Source organism: Aotus nancymaae, unplaced genomic scaffold (assembly GCF_030222135.1).
Source record: "Aotus nancymaae isolate 86718 unplaced genomic scaffold, 86718_ANA_hifiasm-v0.15.2.pri h1tg000022l_1, whole genome shotgun sequence".
Taxonomy (NCBI): Eukaryota; Metazoa; Chordata; class Mammalia; order Primates; family Aotidae; genus Aotus; species Aotus nancymaae.
In genome coordinates this window covers 8876290-8904219 of record NW_026988435.1, presented here as the reverse complement: position 1 = coordinate 8904219, position 27930 = coordinate 8876290, and the positions used below count along the sequence as shown (strand labels likewise).

At 35.4% G+C, this 27930-nt stretch overlaps 1 protein-coding gene across 1 annotated transcript; it reads left to right on the top strand.

Annotated features, from left to right (window-relative positions):
- CHMP2B (charged multivesicular body protein 2B) lies at positions 1 to 27930 on the top strand. Its single transcript, XM_012454657.2, has 6 exons — positions 1 to 199; positions 13830 to 13921; positions 17010 to 17204; positions 22155 to 22257; positions 25939 to 26045; positions 26243 to 27930. Exons 1-6 carry the CDS (start codon positions 166 to 168, stop codon positions 26351 to 26353), a joined length of 642 nt encoding a protein of 213 aa, XP_012310080.1. The 5' UTR covers positions 1 to 165; the 3' UTR covers positions 26354 to 27930.

The following is a 27930-nucleotide window of genomic DNA, read 5'->3' as shown; positions in this document are numbered from 1 at the left end:
TGAGCTCCGGGTGACGCGGCTGCGGTAGCTGCGGATACCCGCCTTCCGCGGCGTCGTTCAGCTCCGCCACCCCGAACCCGCTAAGGGCCTGTCCTTTTCCTCCAGTCCTTCCCCAGCGTCAGCCGGATCGGGTCTAGCCGGGCCGCCCGGGCGCGGTCTTTAACCATGGCGTGCCTCTTCAAGAAGAAAACCGTGGATGGTGAGTTCCGGGCCGGGCCGAAGGGGCCCAGCTCTGGCTTTTCCCGGCGTCTTTCGGGGTCTGCCGGCAGCAATTCTGGCTGTTGTCCCTGGAGGCGGGGCTGGATTAAGTGGTCCCACAGGTGACCGCCCTCTCTGCTCCACTTCTCTGCCTCCCTCTTGCTTGACTCACCTCACCTTAGGCTCACCTAGGCAGTCTGGTTGCTTCCCTCTCCTCACACTTCCCGCACCCTCGGGTTTTCCTTAGCAGGGTCCTGAGCGTTTCGAGGAGGCCAGCGGGGTACTGCTGGCCCTTAAGTGTCATTACACTTGGAGATCTGATGGATTTCTTGGTTGCCTCTGCTTGGATTGTTGCTGTTCATTTGGGCGATGTAATACTTGTAGGGATCCAGGCAGGAAACCTGCAGTCTCAGAATGGAGTGAGGAGGGGATAACAGGCTCAGGTTAGGAAATGAAGTTGAGTCTGGGTCGGTTGCTTCAAGAACACCCCATCAGTGGAGAGATGCGAAACAAATGCTTTCTTGATTGACCCCAGTAGAAAAATAAACCCAAGGGACGTGCCCAGATTTAGTTTTCATAATGGATTTTTCTCCCTTAGGATTATCTTTTGCCGACTAAAGTAAGCTATGGGGTATATATTGACTTCATAGACGTTTAACATGTAAAGATACTTGGCGTTGTTTCCCCGATTGAGCTTAATATCATCTTAAGAGGAGAAAAAAGTGGATGTAAAGGAATGTACAAGTTTTATGGTACTCATCTGCAGTGCTTCTAATGTGTTTATATAATACTTGATATTTTCATTGCTACCAGGAATTAAATTAATTCAAGTTATTTAAAAATTGTGTTCCCCATTATACGTTTAGTCTAGGTTTTTGCTGGTTCAAACAAATAATCACTTCTTTGTAAGGGTCTAATTCTGCCACAAAAGGAGCAGTGGTAGCTAGACAGTGATTGGTACAAATAGTGTGCTCAGTCCAGACCTGGAAGTAACTCCTTCATTCCTTTGTGTTGACTATTCCAATGCCAGCAAAATTATTTTGGGAGGATAACAAAGAAGCTATCTCTGCCCTGCTGCTCTACTCTTCATTTCAACACATAATGCTACTCTACCTCTGATTTATCACATGACATAATACATTTTTCCTTAATCTGGGTGATTGAACTTTTTTTCTGATTTATTGACTTTTTATTAAGAAGTACCATTTGCAATACCTGGAATAACTACTAACTTGATATACAATGTGATACAATTATGTGAGATGGATTTTATTTGTGCTTTTCAGGAGAATGCTGTTTAATCTTTAAAATGGCACTTTATTTTTTCAGTGTTTTAGCCACCACTGTTGTGAGCTTCACTTATTTTACAGTACTCTAGGGAGTGGGGGTGGGGGAAACGATTTATTTTCTTGTTGCTCGAGTTTTATATAGTTAAATTTTTGTTGTTGTTGAGTTTTATATGGTGAGAATTTACTAAATGGAAGAAAAATGGTTTCATCTTCCTTACTGTGATGTTACAATTAGAGTTAATTTTTTTAACAATAAAAGCCAAGCATTCTAATTTTAATTACTTAATACCTGTCAAATATTTTCAAAGACCTAAATCTCAGTTGTGTGCTTTCTGGTGCTTTTGGAAATCTAGTGACTATTGTACTTGAAGTGTAGAGGAAAGGAAAAAAAAAGACAGTGGGGGTGTGCAATGAGTGTTTAACTATATACTCATTTGCAGTTAATTCTTCCAATAAATAACGTTTTGCTGAATAGTCTTATTTGTAATAGTCTTAAGGACTTTTGCTAGGAACTATGCCACTAAATTAACTGTATGTGCAATTTCCAAATTTAAATTTGGCCAGCAGGTACATTTATTATAAACTACCAAGATGCATACTTGATGTTTTCTTACATTATTGTGTCAATTCCAATCATTTACTGACATCTTAATAAAAGATCTGTATTTTCATTATTTTGATATAGAGCTTTACTTTTTTCACTTCCTGTTTTATTGAAAGGAAGATTTTTTGTTTTGTTTTGTCTAAAAGGTGACAGCATTCTTCTTGGTAATGAGGCTGTATATTATGAATATGAAATTTAATGTATTTTTATTTCTTTCTCTCTGATCCTTGGATTGATCATGAGCTCTTTTATTGTATGCTGACTTTTAAATCCGTTCCAGCAGTAATGAAATTCTGACATATAAGTAACTGCCTATAGGTCTGGGGAATAATTGAATCTTTTTTCTGTTTGGATTGGCTGGAAGAGTTATATACTGTATCATTAAAGACTACTGCACATGTAAATTAAAAAGGAAGACAACATTACAGCACTTATTACTATTCAGAGTTATGTTTAATTCATTTTTGACACAAAGATGAACAAATCTACAGTGTATGCTTTGCTAAAGAAATTAATGAGAGGTATACCTCAAGAGAAGAGAAAGATTCTTTGGAATTTGAAATTACAGTTGAGTACTACTTGGTTTTCCTTTTACCTGTGTAAGGATGTACATATGTATAGTGTAGTAGGTTTATCTGCAGTGTGGTTTTTTTCCTCCTTTGTAGACTAATAGTGACCTATTTAGGGAAGCTAATTATGAACCTGTAAATCAGGATCCCACTAGGACTTGTCATAAATGCACAACTAAACATGCCTTCAAAGTGAAGTTCTTGGCCGGGCATGGTGGTTCACGCCTGTAATCCCAGCACTTTGGGAGGCCTAGGCAGGTGGATCACCTGAGGTCCTGAGTCCAGGACCAGCCTGACCATCATGGAGAAACCCCGTCTCTACTGAAAATACAAAATTAGCTGTACGTCGTGGCACATGCCTGAAATCCCAGCTACTCGGGAGACTGAGGCAGGAGAATCGCTTGAACCCGGCAGGCAGAGGTTGGGGTGAGTTGAGATCTCACCATTGTACTCCAGCATGGGCAACAAGAACAAAATTCCATCTGAAAACAAAAAGTGAAGTTCTTTAAGCACTATATAATGTTTGTCTGTTAACCTCAGTAAAGACAAATTTGACTAAAGCAACACAGTGCTAAGCCTTGTGCATGCAGTATCTTATTTCTCATAAAACTCGTAAGTACTCATATCACATCCTTATACAATGAGAAAAGCAAAGGATTAAGTCATGTGTTCAAGATCATACAGCTATTAAGTGTCAGAGCTAGGACCGCATCCCTTTGAGTATTATTATTACTTTTTTCTTATTAGAGATTGATAGATGACACAGCTTAATTTTGCTTCTCTTATCAAGCACATGGAATTCTCAACTTTTGGTAGCTACCATGCAACATTTACATTCTTTCTAGATCCAGAATTTTGTTTTGGAATTGGTGGTAGAACTTTGCTTTCTAATGGTGGTGGAACTGGAAATAACCCACTCCCTGGACAGAGCATTTCTTCAGAAGTATGGTCAGTTTCTTTTTGCTTTTCATCTAAACTGTTTGAAAGAGTAGTGATGCCTTAATTCCCCTTCTTTACTTAACAGACTGTCTCCCCCACCTTATAGCTGTTTGTCTTGCATGGCATGTAATGGGATATTGCCTAGATGATCAGTAACTTCTAGGTTGTCAAATCTAATGGCTATTACTAGTGATCATCTCTTGAGCCTATGTTTTGCATTTCATCCTGATGATTAATTTATTTTCTGAAATTCTGTCTCTTAACTTCTAAGACATAGCACTCTCTTAATTTTCCTCAAATTCCTCCGACCTCTTTTTCTTTCTCCTTTCTGGTTTTTCCTTTATCTTTTTCTTAAACCTACCCATTATATCTTGGTGTTCTTCTTGGTTCCATCCTGCGCTGCCACTGCTCTAACTGTATTCTCTTCCTGCATGATCTTATTTACTCCTATTATAACTTAAGTACTGATGGATCCCAAATTTGTGTCTCTAGATGTATTTTTGAGTTTCAGGCCGGATATCCGGCATTTCGCTGAATATCTCTACCTAGGTGTCTCACAATACCTCAAACTTGAGATCCCAAATGGAATTCATCATCATATCCTTTGAGTTTTCCTCTTCCAGTGTTGGCAGTCCTTGATGTTGCCCTCTACCATCAACTAATTACCAAGTCCTGCTTCTTTTACTTCTTAAATATTGGACACATAGGATCTTCCTCTGTGTGACTACAACTCTTTTCTCTGATTCAGATCCTGCTTACCTTGCACTTTACTATATCACCTTTTTGCTTTTCTTTCCTGTAGCTTCACAGCCCCTAAATCCTTCATCTATAAAGTTGGTATGTGATTGAAACTTAAACCCAAATCTGACTACTTCTCCTCAGTGTAAATCCCTTTACGAAGTCTCTGGCACCAACAGGATCCACTGTGAGTGTTTTAATAATGCATGTTTGGCTCTCCTTGAACCAGCCCTTCCCTTTCTTTCTAGGCATGTCTCTGGACATTTTAGTGTTCCATAGCACTGTTCTGCTGTTCATTTTTATCTACCATACTCTTTCTCACCCTGTCATATTTTTGCTTATGATGTCCTTATGCCTAGAATTCCCTTTTTCTCTTCCTCTAGCTAACCTGAACTATCCCAGGTTTATTTCTTCTTGAGTCTGTATTAAATACTTCACTCCTTGTGTTCCCCTTTTGTAGCATTTCTTTCTAACTTGGATTCACTAGAACTGTAGTAAACCCTCCTGCACTTTCAAAGTTGAATGATGCTTATTCTGAGTCTCTACCACATTCCATATTTGTAAGGGATTTCAGAGTCTTCAGCAGAAATGAAAATATATCTGCAATAGTTTCTAATTTAGAGATTAAATCTCTAAAATAATACTGTTTACTCACCAAAGTAGTGTTTCCAACATCCAGGGCTTAGAATAGTCTACATCCACAGTTTGCCACCCACTGTGAACTTTAGTGCAAGTTAGAGATAATTTGAAGAACACTACAGAGAGAAGAGGAGCAAAGCTTCTTGGCTTTTGCCTCATTGGGATGCTATTTGTATATGCTAGCTGTCCAAAGTTCAGAAAGTGTGAGGTTTTGACGAAGTTGGAGTAAATCCCCCGTCAATAGATCAGTTGTGATGCCACATTTCTAATGTTAAAAGGAAATAAAACAGAATACCTTTCAGAAACACATTCAGTATACACTTCTGAGCATTTTCTTAGAAAAACATTCTCCCTACTTTTAGAACAGATATTTCTGTAGGAAAAATTGGTTCCCTCTGTATTTCTGCATCCCAGCATGACTCAAAAGACAGACTTTTCCTTTCCTGCTACTATTTCCTATCTTCAGGTCCGTTGGCCTGTGAGGCTTTTCTTCCAGGGCACACTCCCTCTTAATTCTCTCATTGAAGCTGAAAAATACGCTTTGACAGTTTTCTGAACTGAAGTTTTATTGACGATGTTGCTAATGCCTTTGTCTTTGAGTACCAAATGAGACGCAAAGGTCTGCTAACATGTGCCCAACTCTAAACCTTCTTTTAGCTCTTGAATGGTAATAATAAATTTGTTCAGATGAATTCCTCAGGGCTTGAGTGACTTGAGAGTTACTAGTAGGAGAAAAAAAATTCATTTTTGCTACCGCTTATGCTACCATATGAGTTGGCTTGACTGTCGCCTTTTCTCTTCAGTATTTTGCCTCTTCCAAGTCCTGCTGTTTTTCAGCTTAAACCTGATTCTTATGTTGGTTGACTCCCTTGACCATATATAGGTAGAATAAAGCTGTAGTCATGATTCCCCTTTGTTCTTTCTGTTTTCTATAGTTGCCTTTTGTTTTGTTTTTACCATGTATTAAAACTGGTTAGTTAAGCTGATAATATTTGTCCCTGAGTTTCTAAATACTATTCCCAAAACCTGAGAAGCAAATTTGGTTTGCATATCATATTCTAATTACATCTCACGCACTCTGACTGTCATTTTCCTTCTGTGTCTGAGTAAATCTTATTCCTAGAACCAGTACTTTCTAGATAGTGACCTTTAATGTTTCCTTTTAATGCCTTAGTTTTTGAGTTTGTAGTATTTTTGCAGTTTTTTCTCTTCATCAACCCAGGAAGATGAAACATCTTCACATAGCCAGAACCTCTTTTTACTTTACTGCCTAGTCAGCTCAACTCGCACTCACTCTGGGCTTTTTTTTGTATCCATCGCACGATTAGAGTTTATCCAGTGCTATTACCAGTGTCACAATGCCCACTGTTCCCACTGATACCAGCTGTTACAGAGCTTGCTGGTAAAGTTTAAAGTAGAAGCTACTACTTCTCTGGGTATCTTGATAACTTAAAACCAGTTAATGGAGATTGTAAAGTAGGATATGAGAACATTTTGTTTATTCTCACTTCATATTTTGATTAGGTTTAGAGTAACTGATAGGCAATAAAAATGACATAGATAAAAATGTATTTTATCAAAAGAAATACATTTAATTGTAGGAAATTTGGCTTATTAGATTAAAAAGTCTGTTATAACCTTATAGTGAAGAACACAACATACCAGTATAGTAGACACCGTCTAGTAGATAGATCAGCTTGAATCCTGCTGAATGGTGGTAATTCCCATACTGTTTCAGCATTTCTGAGGCATTCATCCTGAACTGCTTTGCAAGCTTGAAATAGCACCCACGTTTCCTTAAAAAAAAGGCACTTTAAATAGTATTACTCACAAATTAATGAATGTCCATATTTATACTTGATAATTACTTCTTGCTTTTATCCTCAAATGTACAAATTATATCTAAACCAATGGTAGGGAGGACAGGCGTGATTCAAGTTGGGGCTTGGCCTCAAACCCCAAGTAGAGAATTCTGGTGAACTAGACTGGACCATATGGGAGACCATTTTTGTTTTGTTTTTGTTCTTTTATTTTTTGACTTTTTATTTTTGTAAGCAAATAAACCATATTGACTCAGAACCAAAAAAGGCAGAAACACCTAGTGTCCAAATCTTAAGTCCAAGACTTAAGTCTGTGATCTTACACTCTACTGTAGACCAGTGTATTTCCTTCAGTAAGAAGAACCTGAATTAGTTGAGATAGGCTTTTCATGCCCAAAGTGGAGCTGGCCTGGGTGGCCTTTTCTAAGTGTTGTGAGATTGATAGATGACACAGCTTAATTTTGCTCCTCTTATCAAGCACATGGAATTCTCAACTTTTGGTAGCTACCATGGGCTTTGAGAGGGTGTTAGATCAATCAAACCTCCAGACCCTTTTTATCTCGTTGAATGGTAGCCGAGAGAATATACTATGTCATATTTATGTACCTTTGGCATTTTCACAGTGTTAACTTTTCTATTATCACCCATTACAATGTGATTCATAACCACAAGGTAGATGAAGTCCTAGAGAATGAAAAACTCGGTGTACACCCTTATCTGCCTGAAGAAACAAGCAGAGGATAGACAGGAGTCAAGCACTCCATCTTTCTTAGGTGGCAACAGCACCCTGTACATGTTTCTGCCATGATCTTGCCTTACACTGAAAAAGAGGGAAATAGCCGATTATTTCAACGCTGCACGTTTCCTCTGTAGAAAGCTACCTATCATAGTTCACATAAACCATTGTTAAATTATCCTTTTTGAAAACTGATTTTGTTTTACATTTTAAAGGCAGGTGTTAAATATGCCTGTAAGCAGAATCTTTTCACATTTCTGTGCATATGTTTGTACTCCCTTAGATTGCTACTAAGTATGATATATTGGGATGGTATTTGCATGAAGAAAGGTGGGACTACAAACAAGCAAATAAATAAACACATGTATTCCCTTCTCTTTTTTTTTTTTTTTTTTTTTTTTTGAGACAGAGTCTCACTCTGTTGCCAGGTGCCGGGCTAGCGTGCAGTGGCACAATCTTGGCTCACTGCAACCTCCACCTCCCGGGTTCAAGCAATTCTCCTGCCTCAGCCTCCCAAGTAGCTGGGACTACAGGCACGCGTCACCATGCCCAGCTAATTTTTGTATTTTTAGTAGAGACAGGGTTTCGCCATGTTGGCCAGGATGGTCTCAATCTCTTGACCTCATGATCCGCCCGCCTCGGCCTCCCAAAGTGCTGGGATTACAGGCTCGAGCCACTGTGCCTGGCCCCCTTCTCTTAAAGAGATTGCAATCTTGGAATGAAATCATACCTACTAAGAAATAAATCCAGCAGATAATAAACTTGGCTGTAAAAACATTAAAATTGTCTCAGACTGTTCTCATATTATTCCTTCTGAATTATCTAGAAAACCAAATTATTAAATGTGGATTTAATATAGGGATTGTTTTAAAAAAAGAGTAATTTGTTAGTTTTATAGTATATTTCTATTGTCTCATATGAAAATATGTTTTACTGTCTTTTCCTACATACCATAATATGTTTTAAAGTGTTACAATTATGTTTTAGTATGTAACATTAGCCGCTCTGAGTTTATAGCTTAGAACTGTTTAAATATTAATAAGCCTATTAACAACTGTAAGGCTGTGGAATATGCAGTAGTTAATTTTCTTTATTTTTCCTTTTATGATATACAGTGACTGTTATGGGATATAGAGTTACATTAAATTGAGAAAAGTGAAATCAAACTATTTTAATTAAATTACGTGTTTTGTTGAATTTGCATGTAATAATACTTGTTTTTCAATAAAGATGGCTATATCTAGTCTCAATTCTGATTCTCAGGCACCTTGGGTGTTCAACAATTCAGTTCAGTTCTGAGACTAATTATCTAGAGTTAGGGCAGACCCTATAGGTGAAAGACTCAGTCCCACAAGACTGCCCTAGTTCACATGCCACTTAAAAGTCCCAGGTTGCCACCAGTACTTCTGACTGACTAGGTTTCCCTACAACTTCATGTTCAGGTTTGGTAATTCACTAGGATAACTCTCAGAACTCAGCAGAGTTCTTTATTTACTGTTACTGGTTTATTTTAAAGTATACATCTAGGAACAGCCAAATGGAAGTGATCCATAGGTCAAGGGTCGAGGGTGGAGGACAGAGCTTCCGTGCCCTCTCTGGGTGTGCTATCTTCCTAGTACATCAGTGTGTTCGCCAATTGAGAGGTTCTCTAAATCTCTTTGTTAAAGTGTTTTTATAACCTAATCTCAAGCACCCACCTCTCCTGACGTATGGGGGTGGGGTTAAAATTTTCCATCCTCTAATCAAGTGTTTAGTCTTTCTGGTGACCAATCTCATTCTGAGACTGCCCTCCCATACCTACCCCATATACTCAGGTATGGTGCAAAGAAGCTTGTTATGAATAACAAAAGACATTCCTAACATTCAGGAAATTCCAAGGGTTTTATGCCCTCTGTGCCAGGAACCCAGGACAAAGACCAAATTTATATTTTTAATTATATCACCCTTGTAATGAAAAAATATGTATGTAGATAGAATTTTAGATATTAACTTTCAGCAGTTGCTGTGCACCTGTGTCAATTATCTGGCCACAATTTAACTTCTCAGTATAGTGGCTTGTCTTTCTGAACAGTATTGTTGTAGCTTGTATAAGACCATTTTCACAACCAGATGTGGTGGTTTATGCCTATAGCCTGTAATCCCAGCACTTTGGGAGCGTGAGGCAGGTGGATCACTTGAGATCAGGAGTTCGAGACCAGCCTGGCCAACGTATTGAAACCTCCTCTCTACAAAAATTAGCAGGGCATGGTGGTGCTTGCCTGTAATCCCAGCTACTCGGGAAGCTGAGGCAGGAGAATCGCTTGAACCTGGGAGGCAAACCACGATTGCGCCATTGCACTGCAGCCTGGGCGACATGGGTGAAACTCTGTCTCAAAAAGCAAAAAAACGAAAAACATATCATCACTATCTGATACTGCCACTTCATCTTATACTAGTTAAGTTTAGGGAGTCCTTAGTACACAAAGGGGTTGTACTCCAGAAGTTCATTTATTATTTGAGTTTAAAATTTAGAGCACATTTCTATGGACACAGTGTGGTGAGTGGTAAATGTTTTTTTATCAGTCCATTGGCTTTGACAAAATGGGGAACTAAGTCCAGAAGAAGGTTGGGTGTGTTCGAGTGTTGTGGATGAAGAGGTTCATGATTCCTTTGAACGATCAGGGAAATGAGAGCAATTTTGTTGTTTGGGGTCAGTCTATAGATGTCTGAGGAAAGATGTGTATTATGGGCTGAATTGGGCCTCCCCCCATCCCCCACAATTCATATGACAAAGCTCTGACCACTCATGTGACTATATTTGGAAATAGGGCCCTTAAGGATGTAGTTGAGGTTAAATAAAGTCAGATGGAGCCCTGATTCAATGACTGCTATCCTTAGAAGAAGAGAAAGATCCACAAGGAAAAGGTCATCTGAGAACATGGCAAGAAGATGACCATCTGCAAGTCAAGGAGAGAGGCCTCAGGAAAAATTAAACCTGCTGGCACCTAGACTCCTTTCAGCCATCAGTACTGTGAGGAAATACATTTCTGTTGTTTAAGCCATCCACTTTGTGATATTTTGCTGTGGCAGCCCTGGCAAACTAGTACAGCATGTTCCAACCAATGCTCTAGGAGACACTAGTGTCTAGGAAATATTAATAGATACTTCTTAAAAACAATTCTTAATACATTTGGTTAATAATCTATGATATGGTCTCCATTTAAGGATTGACAGTGCATACCCATGTGTTAAATATTCCCAGAAGCCTTGAAGCAAAGAAATGTGTTAAAGTTCTTTTCACTTTCAGCATTACCCAAATATATTTATCTGTGGATCATCCACTCCCTCTCTTTTAAATGAAATGTGTGTTTCCCATCAAGTCCCAGTCATTTTAGAAGAAGAAAGTAGGTGGCAGGAGAGAAAGCCCCCTCTTTCTTTATCTCTGTTAGAGATATGCTATGGTTTCATATACTTGTATTTAAACATCATGTAGAATACCTCACTAGTAAATCCTAAGCATTAGATGTCTACCAATATAAAGTTGAGAAACAGAATAAGCGAAGGAGGTACGATAGATGTCTCGTAGGTAGGATATAGGGGCTTTGACATCTTATTTTTTTATTCAGAAAGTCATTATGGTTGATTAGTTTTGTCAATAATATGACTAATAACTATTAACTGTAACTACTATAACAATAGAATAACTATAATTGTCCTAAAAAGATAATGATTTTTGGCTTTGTTGTTTTAATTGAAGTTAAATTCATATAGCATTAACCATTTTAAAGTGAACAGTTCAGTAGCATTTAGTACATTCATTCACAATGGGGTGTTACCACCACCTGCATCTAATTCTAAAACATTTCATCACATCAGAATAAACCCTGTACCCATTAAGCAGGGACTTACTATTCTCCCTTCTTCCTAACACCTGTAATATACCAATTTGCTCTGTATGGATTTACTTTTGATATTTCATATAAATGTAATCATAAATTGTGACCTTTTCTATCTGGCATCTTCACTTACCATACTGTTTTTGAGGTTCGTGCATGTTGTAGTATGTATCAGTACTTCATTTCTTTTGATAGCTAAATAATACTGTATTGTATTTATGTACAACAGTTTGTTTATCTGTGTATTTCTTTGTAGTTATTTGAGTTGTTTCCACCTTTTAGCTAATGTTAATAATGCTGTGAACATTCATATAGAAGTATTTGTTTGAATACTTGTTTCACTTCTTTTGGGTAGATGCTAAGAGTAGAATTACCAGGTCATACAGTAATTTGATGTTTTACTTTTGTGGCATCACCAAACTGTTAAGCATAGCAACCAAACCGTTTTACATTCCTACGAGCAATATGCAAGGGTTCTGATTTTCATATCTTCAGTAGCACTTGTTATCTTCCTTTTATAAAAAAATTATCCATTCTGATGCATGTGAAGTGGTATTATTTTCTTTAGGACTAGTGATGTGGAGCACCCTTTTTATGTGTTCATTGGCCATTTCTGTATCTTTTTAGGAGAAAATCTGTTCAAGCCTTTTGCCCATTTAAAAGTTGGGTTGTTTTTATTTTGTTTCTTGAATTTATAAGAATTTTTAAATAGATTCTGGATACCATTCTCTTCTCAGATACATGATTTGCATATATTTTTTCTTTCTCTACAGGTTGTCTTTTTGCCTCATAATGTCCTTTAATGCATAAGTATTTTTAATTTTCATGAAGTCCAATTTATCTGTTTTTTTTCTTTTGTTCCTTATGCTTTTAGTGTCATATTTAAGAATGTAACCAAATCACAGGTTATGAAGATTTACTTCTGTGTATTCGAAGGGTTCAGCTCTTACATTGGGGTTATTGATTTTTTTTTTTTGAGTTAATTTTTGTATGCAGTGTGACATAGAGGTCCAACTTTATTCTTTTTCATGTGGATGTCTAGATTTCCCAGTACTATTTGTTGAAGAGACTGTTCCTTCTCTTGTTGTTGTTGTTGTTTTTAAATCTCTTTGTTAAAAAGTTAGTCTAGTGAAGTAGTTAAGATAACTGGTTCAAGAGACAGAATGGTTGGATCCAACCAAACCTGGTGTTACTACTTGCTACCTATGTGACCGTGGGGAAGTCACTCAGCCTTCCTAGCATCCAGTTTTCTTATAATAAGATAATAGAAATGCCATAGCATTATTACGAACATTAAATTGTATAATGTAAGTAACTTAACAAAATTTCTGACAATAAGAGATCAGGGTTGCCAAGAATTAACATTCCCAGGTCATGATATCTGATCTTTCGAAGGAACCACTGTTTGTTAACGACTAACCCAGATTACAGTCCATCAGAACTAAAGAATCCAAATGAATTCAGAGAAATTAGAAACATATTGTGATTGAGAGGATACTTGCAGAATATCAGAGCATTTGTATGTTATTTACTCCTTACAGTCCTTCCTTATGAAAAAGAAAGCTGAGGTTTAGAGTATTAACTAACTTTTCCAAGGTATAATCATGATGATCACATGGCAGAGGTGAGATTCAAATCCAGATCTGCATCATTGGAAGGTCTGGTATTTCACTCTGTTAATATTTACTGCAGAAAACCAAAAAGATTTAATAAACATATAACCTGTCTTCCTTCTTAAATTTCATATAGTATTAGAGTCAGGAGACATGAAAAGGGTGTGTGTGTTTATATGTGTGTGTGTGACATATATATGTGCTATATAAAACATTGTATACTAATTAATTAGGTGAATATTTTATTGTGTTTAATACTTTTGGCTAAATCTCAGACTGTAGCATATTTCCATTCACCTGCTATCAATTCTTTATATAAGTAATATTTATAATTCAGGTCTTAATATTTAACTAATTTTTTAGCATATTAAAGTAAAATAAACAAATTTTGACATCTAGTAAATCTAAGTTTATTTATTTACTTTTTGAGATGGAATTTTGCTCTTGTTGCCCAGGCTGGAGTGCATGTTGCAATCTTGGCTCACTGCAACCTCTGCCTCCCCTGTTCAAGTGATTCTCTTGCCTCGGCCTCCCAAGTAGCTGGGATTATAGGCATGCACCACCACACCCAGCTAATTTTGTGTTTTTAGTAGAGATGAGGTTTCTCTATGTTGGTCAGGCTGTCTCGAACTCCTGACTTCAGATGATCTGCCTGCGTCGACCTCACAAAGTGCTGGGATTACAGGTGTGAGCCACTGTGCCTGGCCAATTTAAGTTTTTTTAAAGTTATGATCTCTGAATCCAGTATTTTAAATGTTATTAAAAATTTTACAACCCATAAATTTAGGTTTCTTTTGTGATTCTCCTAGATGTAATAAAGGAACAGAATCGAGAGTTACGAGGTACACAGAGGGCTATAATCAGAGATCGAGCAGCTTTAGAGAAACAAGAAAAACAGCTGGTAAGTAGAACATTAAATTTCACTTTAACTTTTCAAACAAATTTGGAAATTACTGTAGGAATAATTAGCTAACTAGGAAAAAGGCACATGGCAGGTGGTAAGTGATTTACTTTACTAAGAAATGGCAGTTAATGATGTTCACATCTTCTGCTTATCTTTGTTTATTGCATCATTCTGCTGACTTTTATCGGGATTCTGTGTATTCTGTTGATTATAGAATCAAATTATTCTTCAGTTTGTGAGAGTCATGAGTGTCTAGAAAGAAATATTGCTCAAGACAGGACCACCTTCTTAGTTAACGGCAAAGATAAAATAGTCATGGAAAACAAAGGAAGGTTTTTTAAAAAAATGCATCAACTCATAGGAGTCTTGCTTGATATTTTAAAGATCATTGTGTCTTTGACAATGAGTATACTTTTATAATAGACTGCTCTGGTTCATTTTGAAATATTCTTTATGCTTTTATGTGTATGTTGCCTCAAATCTTTAAAAAACAGCTTTATTGAGGGATAATTGACATGCAATAAACTGTACATATTTCAGTTGTACAATTTGATAGGTTTTGACATACATATAAACTCATGAAATCATTATATTACAGTCAAGGTAATGAACATACCAATCCTCCCCAAAAGTTTCCTTATGCCCCTGGAAATCCCTCCTACCCATCCCTTCCTGTTGCCCTTCTTCCCGATGAAGAAAATACTGATCTGTCACTGTAGGTGACTTTTCATTTCTAGAATTTTATATAAATGGAATCATATAATATCAACTCCTTTTTTATGGCATCTTTCACTCAGCATAATTATTTTGAGGTTAATCAGTGCTGTTTCATGCATTATTGTTACTTACTTTTTATAGATGAATATTATTCAATTGTTTGAATATTTCACAATTTGTTTATTTATCAGCCAGTGAACGTTTATGTTGTTTCCAGGTACTGGTTATTTGAATAAAGTTGCTTTAAACATTCAATCAAAGTTTGTATGACATGACTTTCATTTTTCTTGAGTATATTCCTGAGAGTGAGATTGCTGGATCATAGAGTAAATATATGTTTAACTGCTAAAAAATTAAAATTAAAGTGCCAAAAAATTTGCAGAGTACCTGTAATGTTCTCTTCCCACTAGCAATGTATGAAAGTTACAGTTGTTTCACCTACTTGGAATTGACAGTCTTTAATTTTAGCTATTTTAATGGGTATATAGTAGATGGTCATTTTAAATTTCATTTTCTTAATCACTAATGAACATCTTTTTAGGTACCAGTTTACCAGTTACCTGTGTTCTTTGCTAGAGTGTCTATTCAAATATTTTACCCATTTTTTTCATCAAATTGTTTTCTTATTTAGTTGCAATAGATCTTTATATATTGTGGAAACAAATGCTTTATTAAGTATGTGTTGTGCAAATATTCTTTCCAAGTTCTTAAGCTTGTCCTTCATTTTCCTAAGCATCTTTTGAGGAATAAAAGGATATTTTTGGGGTTGTTTTGATCAAATACAATTTTATATTCTTTTATTCTTTTTTTTCAGTATTGGAGTTTCTTACAAATGTCAGTTAGGTCAAATTGGTGATAGAGTTTTCTAAGCCTTCTATACGTTGCAGATTTTCTGTCTACTTGTAACAATTAGAGTGTATGCTTAACAGTGGAGTTGTTAATATTTCTCATCCTTTTTTCTGTGATTAGTATTTTCAGTGCACTATTTATTTTTAGTGTACTAGCTACGAGTGCCTAACCTTAAGTCACCAATATTTTCTCTTGTTTTCTTCTAGAACTATTATAGTTTTATTTCTTTAGTTGTACTTTTTTCTGTTATGTTTAAGCTTCTGAAGTATTTATTTTTTTCAAATACAAATTTTAATGCTGTAAACTCTTCTAAGAACTGTTTTAGCTGCAACTCACAAATTTTTAGATGTTGCATTTTCACTTAATATTAAGTTCAAAATATTATTTCCTCTGTGCTTTTTTCTTTAACCCATGACTTACTTGGAACTATTATTTTTTCATTTCTCTTGTGATTTTCTTTTCATATTTTTGTTATTAATTTTGAGTTTCATTGTAGTTAGAGAGCATACTTTGTGTGATTCCAGTCCTTTAAAATTTATTGAGCCCTGTTTTCTGATGTAGAATATGGAATATTTTGGTGATTGTTTAGTGTACACTTGTAAAGAATGTATATTCTGCTTTCAATGTTAGAGTTTCTTACAAATGTCAATTAGGTCAAATTGGTGATAATGTTTTTAAGCCTTCTGTATCATTGCAGATTGTCTGTCTACTTGAAACAATTAGACTGTGTGCTAAGAGTGGAGTTGTTGATATTTCTCATGCTAATTCTGCATTTGTCTGTTTCTCCTTTCAGTTCTGTCCGTTGTGTTTTATATATTTTGAAGCACTTTTATTAGGTACATACACATTTAAGATTGTCCTGGTATCTTTATGTATTGATTCCCTTATCATTATGAAATATTTGTTCTCAAGTTTATTTCATCTCCATTAATATAGCCACTCTAGATTGGCAGGTTTTGAAAAGCATGTATATAGCATGTATTTTTCTGTCCTTTCACTTGACTTTGTTTTTGTATAAGTTGGTATCTTGAGATAGCATGTAATTGGGTTTGCTTTCTTTTCTAATCTGACAGTCTGTCTTATAATTGAGGTATAAAATGGACTATTTTATTTAATATAATTATCTATGTTGTTAGTTTTAGATCTGTCACCTTGCTTTTTATTGCTCTGTCCCACCAACTCTTTGCTTGTGTGTTTGTTCCTTTTCTCCTACCTTCTTTTGGATTGTCTTTTTTTCTTATTTTAAAATTTTCTTTTGGGCTTTAGGTGTGCACTGTTTTTGTAGACTTGCTTTGTATTCACGGATGAAGGTACTAGTTCTGTCCTTGCCATGTAAACACGTAGGCTAAAATGCTTTCTTAGATTACTCTTTTGCTCTATGACTTTATAGTAGCCTCTTCCCCTCTTCATGATCAGGGAGAAAGGGTTTGTTATGCATATTAGATCTGTTCTTCTGAAATAAATTATTTAGGACTACCCCTCAATGATTTTATTTTCTTCCGTTTGTTTCCTCTCTTAGGAATTAGAAATTAAGAAAATGGCCAAGATTGGTAATAAGGATGCTTGCAGAGTTTTAGCAAAACAACTTGTCCATCTACGGAAACAGAAGACAAGAACTTTTGCTGTAAGTTCAAAAGTTACTTCTATGTCCACACAAACAAAAGTGATGAATTCCCAAATGAAGATGGCTGGAGCAATGTCTACCACAGCAAAAGTAAGTGAGAGCCTTTATATCCATAGATTTATAATTTTATCAACGATATTTAAATATCAATATTGAAATCAGATTTAAAAGCAGCACCTCCTGGTTTATATGTGGTACAAAATGTATGTAATTTTTAGTAAAACAAGTTATAATACAAGGTAATTACTTCTACGTTCTTTGATGATATGTTTTAATACAGAAGTTCTTGTTTGAGGACAATCCATTTTCTTTTCTTTTTTTTTCTTTTTTTGAGACAGAGTCTTGCTCTGTCGCCTAGGCTGGAGTGTAGTGGTGCCATTTTGACTCACTGCGAACTCTGCCTCTTGGGTTCAAGTGATTCTCCTGCCTCAGCCTCCCAAATAACTGGGATTACAGGCATGTGCCACCACACCTGGCTAATTTTTGTATTTTTAGTAGAGACGGGGTTTCACCATATTGGCTAGGCTGGTCTCCAACTCCTGACCTCAGATGAGCCACCCTCTTCAGCCTCCCAAAGTGCTGAGATTACAGGCATAAGCCACTGTGCCTGGCCAACAATCCCATTTTCTGAGGATCACATGTAGCTTCTAATTTTATGAAATTGACTGTAAAAAATATTTGGTTTTTTTCCCCTCAAACTGTTAGAAGATTTTTGACCTTCTTATCCCATTAAGCTATATGTTCTGACTACTTTTGAATGATACGTTTTTCTGGATTCATTTTTTATTAATGTGTCAGAAGGTCATATGAATAGTAAGAAGATTTATCAGAACTTACGTTTTTCTAGAACTTATGTTTAACTTACTGCATACACACACACAAACACATTTTTATATATCTATAATCAGTGTTTTTACTGTAGAGTTTAAAGGACTCTGAGTCTTTCAGTTCTCTAATAAATAAAGCACTTCTTGATACTGTTAGCAATCAAAAGATGTTAAGACAGAAGCTCTGCTTTCACAAATTTTACAGTTCAATTGGGGGAGCTTAAGATATGCCTCTAGGAACCTACCCACTATATATCAGTCTTGCTAAGCTTTATAAACTGCACAGGCCTTGAATAGGATAATCTAAAAGACCATGCATAAGACAGAGGTTTTAAGAATATCAGTAGATGTTAGATTTAGAGAAGAGGAAGTATGAATACAAAGTACAAAAGAAAAAGAAAGCCTCAGAGGAAAGTACAAGGTTTATGTTAGGGAAATGGTATACAGGCGATTTTTGTTATTCACAGTAGTTATGTCCCATGAACTCAGGAGCACTGAAATAGTGCATATTGAACCATTGCTCCCAAGGGAAATACAGAGTTATATCTCTGTGAGCCTTTGTTTTTCATCACCTGATCTCCACCTAACCTTGTGTTTCTGTTTAAAGACGCCATATTTAATATATAATTGATTTGCTCATATTTAGCTCTTGACTAATGGCACTATGTGAGAACAAAGCTTATCTAACATATATTTTCTACATAAAGCATATCATGTCCTTCCTTCACTTAGGAACATTGGACAGCATGTTAACACAATGCTTGGGGATCATTTTAATCAGTGAGATCACCAACAAAAACCACAAAAGTGAGAAAAATGTGACACTAAATAGACTATGGAAAAGACACTTAATTTTCAGTAAGAAGGCAGAATATCACCTGGTTTGACCTTAGCTGGAAATGTGCATATCGGGTAACTCAGATGTTTTGCTGCTTTGCACATGTCCACAGATGAGCATTAAAACACTGCAGGTATTCATTTGAGGCTACAAGAAATTTTAATGAGTAGGTAAATTCTCACGTATGGAATCCACAAATAAGGAATAGTAACTGTAATTGCGTTTTAGACAGCAGAGCACTTGAAAGTTGAATGCTGTGCAAACATACAGTTAGAAGGAATAAATTCAATATTTGGTAGCAGAGTAGGGTGATTATAGTTAATAAAAATCTATTGTACTTGGATGGTAAACAGCCTAATACTCTGACTTGATCACTATGCATTATATACATGTAACAAAATTTTATATATATTACCAATACATTTGTGCAAATAAAAAGTAGAATTCATTCTATGAAGTATAAAAAGTACAGTGATATGTTATAATCTTTAAAAAGAGAAAGTTTCAAGCCGGGCACCATCCTTCATGCCTGTAGTCCCAGTACTTTGGGAGGTCAGGGCGGTGGATCACTTGAGACCAGGAGTTCGAGACCAGTCTGGCCAACATGGCGAGACCCCATCTCTACTAAAAATACCAAAATTAACTGAGTGTGGTGGTGGGCACCTGTAATCCCATCTACTTGGGAGGCTGAGGCAGGAGAATCGCAGGAACCTGAGAGGCAGAGTTTGCAGTGAACCAAGATCAGGCCACTGCACTCCAGCCTGGGCAACCGAGACTCTGTCTCAAAAAAAAGAAATAGGAGAGAACGTTTCAGTACACATTTTGTTTCTCCGTTTCCTTATTCTTTTTGTTTGTTTGTTTTTTGAGACAGTCTCACTCTGTTTCCCAGGCTGGAATGCAATGGCGCAATCTTGGCTCACTGCAACCTCTGCCTCCCAGGTTGAAGCGGTTCTCCTGCCATAGCCTCCCAGGTAGCTGGTATTGCAGGCCAGAGCCACCATGCCTGACTAATTTTTGTATTTTTAGTAGAGAGGGCATTTCACCATTATTGTCCAGGTTAGTCTCAAACTCCTGGCCTCGCGTGATCTGCCCACCTTGGCCTCCCAAAGTGCTGGGATTATGGGTGTGAGCCACTGTGTGCTCAGCCTCAGTTAACTTCTTCTTCATGAATCTTAGTTATTTTGCAGTGAAAAACACTGTTAAGCAAAAACTTTTGTTTTTCTGTTTTGGTTTTACAAACGAACACAACTAATTATCTAATTTGGGGAAAAGATCATATATGAAGATTACATATGTAGCCTGAGAACTTGTTAGTTACGTATCGAAGGGAAAGATGACTCATTTTCAGTATTCTGCAGTTGGTGGGCTACCTAATGTGGTCCTGCCATGTGGACCTGTGTGAATTGAAATTCTCATTTAAGTTTCTTAGACGTGTTAACTCAGCAAATATTTGGTTAGGTCTTTTAGGTAGAAATGGAGATGAAGTGGAAAGGAAAATTAGACAAGAGCTTAACCTTCATGAAGCTACAGTCTATTTAAGAGGAAGCCCATGGGGAGGTAGTTTGTGTAGTGGTTAGAAACTTGAGCTCTGGAGCCAGACTGCTTGGGTTCAAATCTCACACCACATAGTAACAGTGTGACTCCGTGTAAGTTATTTTGTCTTTCTGTGCCCTCCTTCTCCATTTGTAATAGAGGGAAAATGGTAATACCTAGCACGTAAAGTTTTGTCAGATTTAAATGTCATGTAACTTTGATAGTATTATATGTAAAGTGCTTAGAACAGTGCCTGGTGAGATGATATAGGCATTAGTTACTCTATCAACATCACCATCATCACCATCATCATTATCATTAGTATTGTTTACAACAACAATGTAAGTTGCAATTAAAGTAATTTAAGTTATACCAATAAATATAAAATTTCATATATCCTGACTAGGATTTTATAGACATGTCTATTCTAATCTGGGGTGTCAGGGACTACTTTTCTAGGCAAATGGTATGTAAACCGAAATCTGAAGTGTGTTGAGGGTGAAAGCAAGTAGTGAAGAGGATTCCAAGTGAGGGACTGGTACATGTAAAGGTCCTGTGGCAGGAGAAAACATAGCACATTTAAGGAACCAAAGATATGTGTCTAGAGGGCAATAGTGCAAAATGAGACTGCCTTGTTAAGCAGAGGTTAATCCCTGTTAGGTCTCGTAGGGAAATTATGGTATTTGGCTTTTAGCACTTAAGAGTAATGGAAAGCCACTGGAGAGTTAGGTGTGTTGGGGGTGATGAGGGATGTGGGGAATGCTGTGTCATACTTGGAAAGATTACTTTGGCTACAGCATTGCATACAGTTGAAAAAGGACTCTTTGCTTCATATCTTTGAAATCAACAAGTTTTCTATTGTATAGTTTCTTTTAATATACTGAATTAACTATATAATACATACATATATGTTTATTTATATTATGCATCATATATATAAAAACGCAGTCATGTCTGGCTTAACATTAGGGATACATTTTGAAAAATTCACCTTAGGAAATTTTATCATTGTGCAAATATTTTGGAGTATACTTACATAAACCTAGGTGATATAGCCTACTATGCATCTAGGCTATATGGTATAGCCTGTTGGTCCTAGGCTACACTGTACTGAATATTATAGACAGTTGTAACATAATGGTTTAATTATATGTGTATCTAGACATATCTAAACATAAGAAAGATATAGTAAAAATGCAGTAAGCTTATGGGGCCACTGTCATGTATGCTGTTGGCCATTAACTAACTGTAAGTACATGGCACATGATTGTAAATAAGTTTTGGTGGTACTAGGGAACATTAATTTCTTAATGAAATGAGTTGTGATTTTATAATGTAAGAGAATTGTTTTCACATAGCTTTTCAAAATTCACATTTTTATGTTTCTTTAAACCATGGTTTTAACTGTGTTAATAGATTAAGTATGTATGCTAGTATATCTTCTAATCTCTTTTAGACATTAAAAATTTTAATGAAAGTTTTTATAAAAATTAAATTTAAAAATTTATTGATAGTACCTACTTGCCACATGAATAGGTAAATTTAATTTTCTTATTTGAATAGTAAAGGACTTTATGCTGATAATTTTTTTATTATATAATTTCTTGCCTGTTGTTCAGATGAGGTTTTTCATACTGGCCTTTCTTATATAGATACTAAGCAGATGGTTTCCAAATGACTATTTCATTTTTTTATGGACTATTTAACACTCTTTGTTTGATTGTGGCAGGATGGGTATCTTTTAAAAGCCTATCTATATTTGATGTGTTCCCTTTTGACTTATTCCATAGTAAAATTTTCATAATTATGGAACTAACATGAATCTTGTAAATATGTTTATAGACAATGCAGGCTGTTAACAAGAAGATGGATCCACAAAAAACATTACAAACAATGCAGAATTTCCAGAAGGAAAACATGAAAATGGAAATGACTGAAGAAATGAGTAAGTTTAATAAGTTGTAATGAAATGTATAGTTTTCTCATCTTTGAGTTGGCCATTTATTTACTATCAATCTCTTATTCTCATTCACGAAGGTAGAAATGATGAAACCTAAAATGAAAGGCTCGAAATTCTATTAGCATTTAATTGAGGGAAAGGTATAAAATATGTTACTCCATTTCTCTATTACACATTGGCTTCGGCAGTTTTACTTTATTGATTAGTATACCAAAACCAACTTGTGAGGTAAATAATTCTTCATGATATAAGTAGTTTCAGAGTTATGTCGACTCTTTGATACTATAAATTTGTCTATATTAGAAGTAGAGGTAATGGAGCTCTTTTGTTTTTATTCTCATTTTTTTCCCCTGTCACAAGAGTCTTCTAATATTGGGTTTTTGTCTTTTTGAATAGAAACTCATTACATGTTATGGTGGAAATACAGAGAATACAAAGAAACAGAGCATATAAAAATCATCACAGCACCCAGATGTAGTTACTGTTGTATATTTATTTTCTGTATTTTCTCATAATCTTGATCTACAAAAGGAAGTCACCTTCCATGTACAATTAGGAGTATCTTGCTTTTTAGAAACATAATAGTATAACACAAGTATGTACTCGTGACCTTGACATTAAATCTTCTCTGAAGTCTTTTTAAAAAATAGCCTTAAGACCAGGTGCGGTGGCTCATGCCTATAATCCCAGCACTTTGGGAGGCTGAGTTGGGTGAATCACCAGGTCAGGAGTTCAAGACCAGCCTGGCCAACGTGGTGAAACGCTGTCTCTACTAAAAATACAAAAAATTAGCTGGGCATGGTGGCAGGCACCTGTTTATACCAGCTACTTGAGAGGCTGAGGCAGGAGAATCACTTGAACCTGGGAGGCGGAGGTTGCAGTGAGCTGAGATCACACCACTGCACTCCAGCCCGGGAGACAGTGTGACACTGTATCTCAAAAAAAAAAAAAAAATAGCTTTAATATTATTTAACATCAGTATACCCTAGTTTATCATACTATTCTTGTATTGGTCAATAAGATTGCTGTAAAATTTTTAACGTGTTTGATAATCTTTTAAAAATTATGTTTAAGTATTATCTTTGACTGAATTCTTAAATCTCTTTTGAATATTAACTTTTATAAGGCTTTTGATTTGTACTACCAGTTCTTTCCAGAAAGACTACACCAATTTTTATTTCACCAATAACAAATGACAATGACTGACCCCTCACTGCACTCTGATCAGTATTAAATCATTACTTATATTATGTCGAAAAGTGGCATCGTTTTGAAAAGATGTTTTCTAAATGTTTTACAACTATAATAAATACAAAATACAAAAATAAATGTTTTACAACTATGTAGGGATATATGAATTTAGCCTTGCTTATCTGCCAGTAGTTTAGTTTAACAGCTTTTAGTAATTAACATTTAGTGTATAAAATAGTATCTAATTAAGTAACCAGGGTTAATAAACTCATTATTGTTCTAGTATTCTATTTCATATAGCCATCTTTCCTCTCATTGGTGATAATGCTGCATATTTATCTTTGGTAGCTCCAAAAGTTCTGTAGTTTTTACTTTAGGCCTTTGTTTTGAAAACTCTGATACCAGTTTTTTCAGGTTGTTGAAACATTATCAATGAATTTTTAATGACTGAGAGAATTGTTATTTATATAATGATCATAGCATTTAACGTATGGTTTCCAATGCCAGTGATGACAGTTCTCACCAGAGAAATTAACTTTTCCGTTAAGCTATAATGAAAAGAATCAATAACCCTTACTTAATCATGTATCTATCATACCTACTGAAGTTTCATTTGTATTTTAATACATTGCAAGTTAGTCTGAAATAATACTGGTTATTGATGGTTACTTGTGTTTTTAATAACCTAGTAAAGTACAGTAGCAATATTTTCATCCAAAATGAAATTCAGGATGTAAATCAACGTATCTTTTTCTGGATGAAATTTTTATTCTGCCATGTTGCTCCAAAGCTTGTTCACATTCAAGTTTAAGACACAAGATCATTGGGAAATTTTATAGTATACCTCTGATGAGTTTTATTACACTTTTTCTGAAAGCATTCTTGTTAGTCTGATTACACCTCTTTAATCTTTTTCTTCTATCCACTTCATTCCTTTTTTCCTGCAACTACTTCTTTACTTAGGCCCTTATAAACTTTGTGTGACCTGGACTTTGCAGCTCCTGTATTTCTTTGCTGAGTTACATCTGAGTAACATACTGCTAAATTATTTTTTTCCAAGGACTTACCTTTGAGCATACTGATTAAATTTTATTTTGTAGCAAGCAGAAAACTATAAAGTAAAATCCCCAAATTTTAAATCAAAAACAAGAAAGGAGTATTTAGGTTATGAAACATCTTCAGTTTATATTCTAGATGGTTGCCTACCTGATGTGACATTTTCCAGGGAGTCTGATTGCAGGTTTGTTACTATAGCAGTCCTAAACCAGGACACCCTGGTCAGAGCATTCCATAGACAAGGACTCTCTCACTAGTAAATATTAAGTCTGTTTGCCAGGAGTCCCAGTTACCGACATGATTACAAGGAAATCGGACTAGGTTACTTGTCTTGGCTTTACTGGGGACATGCCCCAGATACCAGGAGAGGAACAGTTTTAGGCTAGATGCTTTAATTGGCGTTTTCTCCCAGACATTTTTCATTCATGTATCTTAAATAACAACCAAACAGAAGAACTTACTCTTTGTTGCCTGTGTCCCTGTTGCATCACGGTGACTTTGCCCATGCTGTTCCCTTTGTGTATCTCGGTGTGTTTAAACCGTATGTATGTTTGCCAGATTACTTCGCATGTTACTTCCTCCAGTTGGGTGTCATCTCTTCCTCTGAAACTTTGTAATCATTTGTCTTTTCACTTACCCCAATCTGTTTCTTAATTTTTTTCTTTTATACTCAAGTGTGAACTACCCGAGGTCTTTATTTTTATCCATCTATATACCCATTTTATTTGTATTGCATTTCAGGTACTTAGGTGCTCAGTTTTAAAAATAAAAAAAGACATAATCTCAGTCCATCAGAAATTGCTTTCCCACAACTGAACATGATGCCTTCAATACAAAGTGCTTTCAGTAAATATTTTGGGAAGGGAAGAGAAGAAGAAAAGGTTGTAGCAGTAATAATCCTGTTAAATCAGACGTCATGCTTTGGGCAAATTTAATAAAATATTGAACTTTAGATTTCTTTAGACTATTCTCCCTATATCTTGAATGTAAATTTAAGAAGTATAAAAATATGATTATAGATATAAAAAGAGTAAATAGTTTCCCAGATATTAACAGGATTTTTATTCTCATATGTTCTTCCTCTACCAGCTTAATGACAATTTGTGAAATAGTATTTTAAAATCTTAAACATGTAGCTGTGAATATCACATGGTTTTTGTCTATTTGATGTAATTTTGAAAAAATCAGAGACTTATTTACTATAGGATAATTTGTGTTGAAATGAACATTATTCCAGATTTAATGGCTCAAGTACGTATTTATCAATGTACTTCACTGACATTTTGAAGGATGTTTTTTGTTTGTTTACTGAATTTGCCTTCTGTAATATACAACATAGTTGGGCTAACCTGTAAATACGTAAATCTAACCTGAAGTTTGTTTGAAAGTAACTGTTGCTTCTTCTCCCTTATCCCCCAGTCAATGATACACTTGATGACATCTTTGACGGTTCTGATGATGAAGAAGAAAGCCAGGATATTGTGAATCAAGTTCTTGATGAAATTGGAATTGAAATTTCTGGAAAGGTATGAACATTATCTTTCCTTAGTTGGAAATAGTTTCTGCCTCCCACCTTTGTCACTTAATTGTTTGTTTTTACTATGAGCTGCATGTTTTTATTTCTGTTTCAAAAGTAAATTAAACAGACCTCTTTACAGCACATCCCATGTCCTAGTCCAGATGTTTCCTAACACACGTTTTTCTTTTTCTTTGTTTACTATAGATGGCCAAAGCTCCATCAGCTGCTCGAAGTTTACCATCTGCCTCTACTTCAAAGGCTACAATTTCTGATGAAGAGATTGAACGGCAACTCAAGGCTTTAGGAGTAGATTAGTCAAAGAAAGTCACAATATTTTGCTTACTTATAATTACGTAGTATAAACCAAGCACAGTGCAGATTTCTTTTACAAAACACGTGTATTTTGCAAAAAAAACGAAAAAATATGAAGACCATGAGTGAACAGTTGTTTCCTAACCCCTAACCCATGGCTATTTTGAATCTTTTGCCAAAGAATGACAATGATGCAAAAATGGGAACAGTTTGGATTTTAATTAGAACTATTCAGGAGTGATGGTGTGTAAAAAGTTGATTTCTCTTTTGCATGGCACAGAGAAATTATATTCCTTCATGTCAGTTTATGTTCTAAATCTTTTTCACTGAATATAAACTCTTGTTAAATGCCATTAGGCACCAACTTAAAGAGGGTTGTAAAAATATTAAAAGTATATCGTTAATTCTGTATCTGTTGCTTGTCTTTTGTAAAGCGATTATGTATTATGACCATAGGCAGTTACAGTTGCCAAATTATTTTTAAATGGTCAGAAACAAGAGTGCCATTTAAACATCTGTCTTAAACCAAAACTGTCATAACTTTTTCCTTTTTCCTTTGGGAGAACATTCTAGTTGGTAAGTTTATTACCTTTCAAAATGTGCTTGGCACCTACCTTACATAACACAGACCTATTGTACACATCTTTAAATTATTTCAGCTGGCAGAAAAGAATTACATTTTAAACTGAAATCAAGGCCTCATGCGAAGATTATCCTGGCTCTTTTCTAAGCTTGTAAAAGTGAATTGAATATAATTAGTAAAAATAGACAATGAATAAATAACACTTTATAGTGAGAAAACAATATATTCTGCCCATCTAAAAAGAGAGTATTATAATTGATTTTATGAACTATAATTTAAACTTTAATTTTGAACTGTATTAATGTGTATATTGAATCTTCTAAATTGAAGCCATTATTCTCAATTAAGGACTACAACTATGACAATGCTTGACCTACATTTTTAAAATAAAAATAAACTTTTTTTTTGATAAACTATAATTTTACCAGAAATTACTGTCTAAATGTGTATTTAGCAGTATTTTTTAAGATAAATTGCCATGATATCTAATGAATGTGTAGACAGAGAAAATGAAGGAGTGCCAGACTAGTTAGAATTTAGGATTAGGTTAGTTTGAAAAATGATGTTGTGATAGATGGGTTTTAACACATCCTACCATGAAAACTGGAGGAGATAGGTGTAACCTGGTTAATTTGGGATGATGGACACTTTGGACTAATATTGACAGAATACGTCTTAGGACTAGTATACATGTGACGTGGATTGCTAGGAGGGACGAAAAGCTAAACTGTATAGTTTATATTCCATAAACCATTTTATAATGTTCAAAGACGAGCTTTCATTATTGATAATATTAAATACACAGTTTCTCTTAACAGTGATGGGTCAAAACATTTTACTGGATTGTGGAATGTTTACCAGAATATGTTTTGATTCTTGAATGTACATAATAATGCCATCTAACTTATTTACTTTCTTGTTTACATGTGGGGGCTTTTGTTTTTAAAAATTATTTTGTTAAAAAATCTCAATAAAGATTTATTATTGTTGTCCTTTT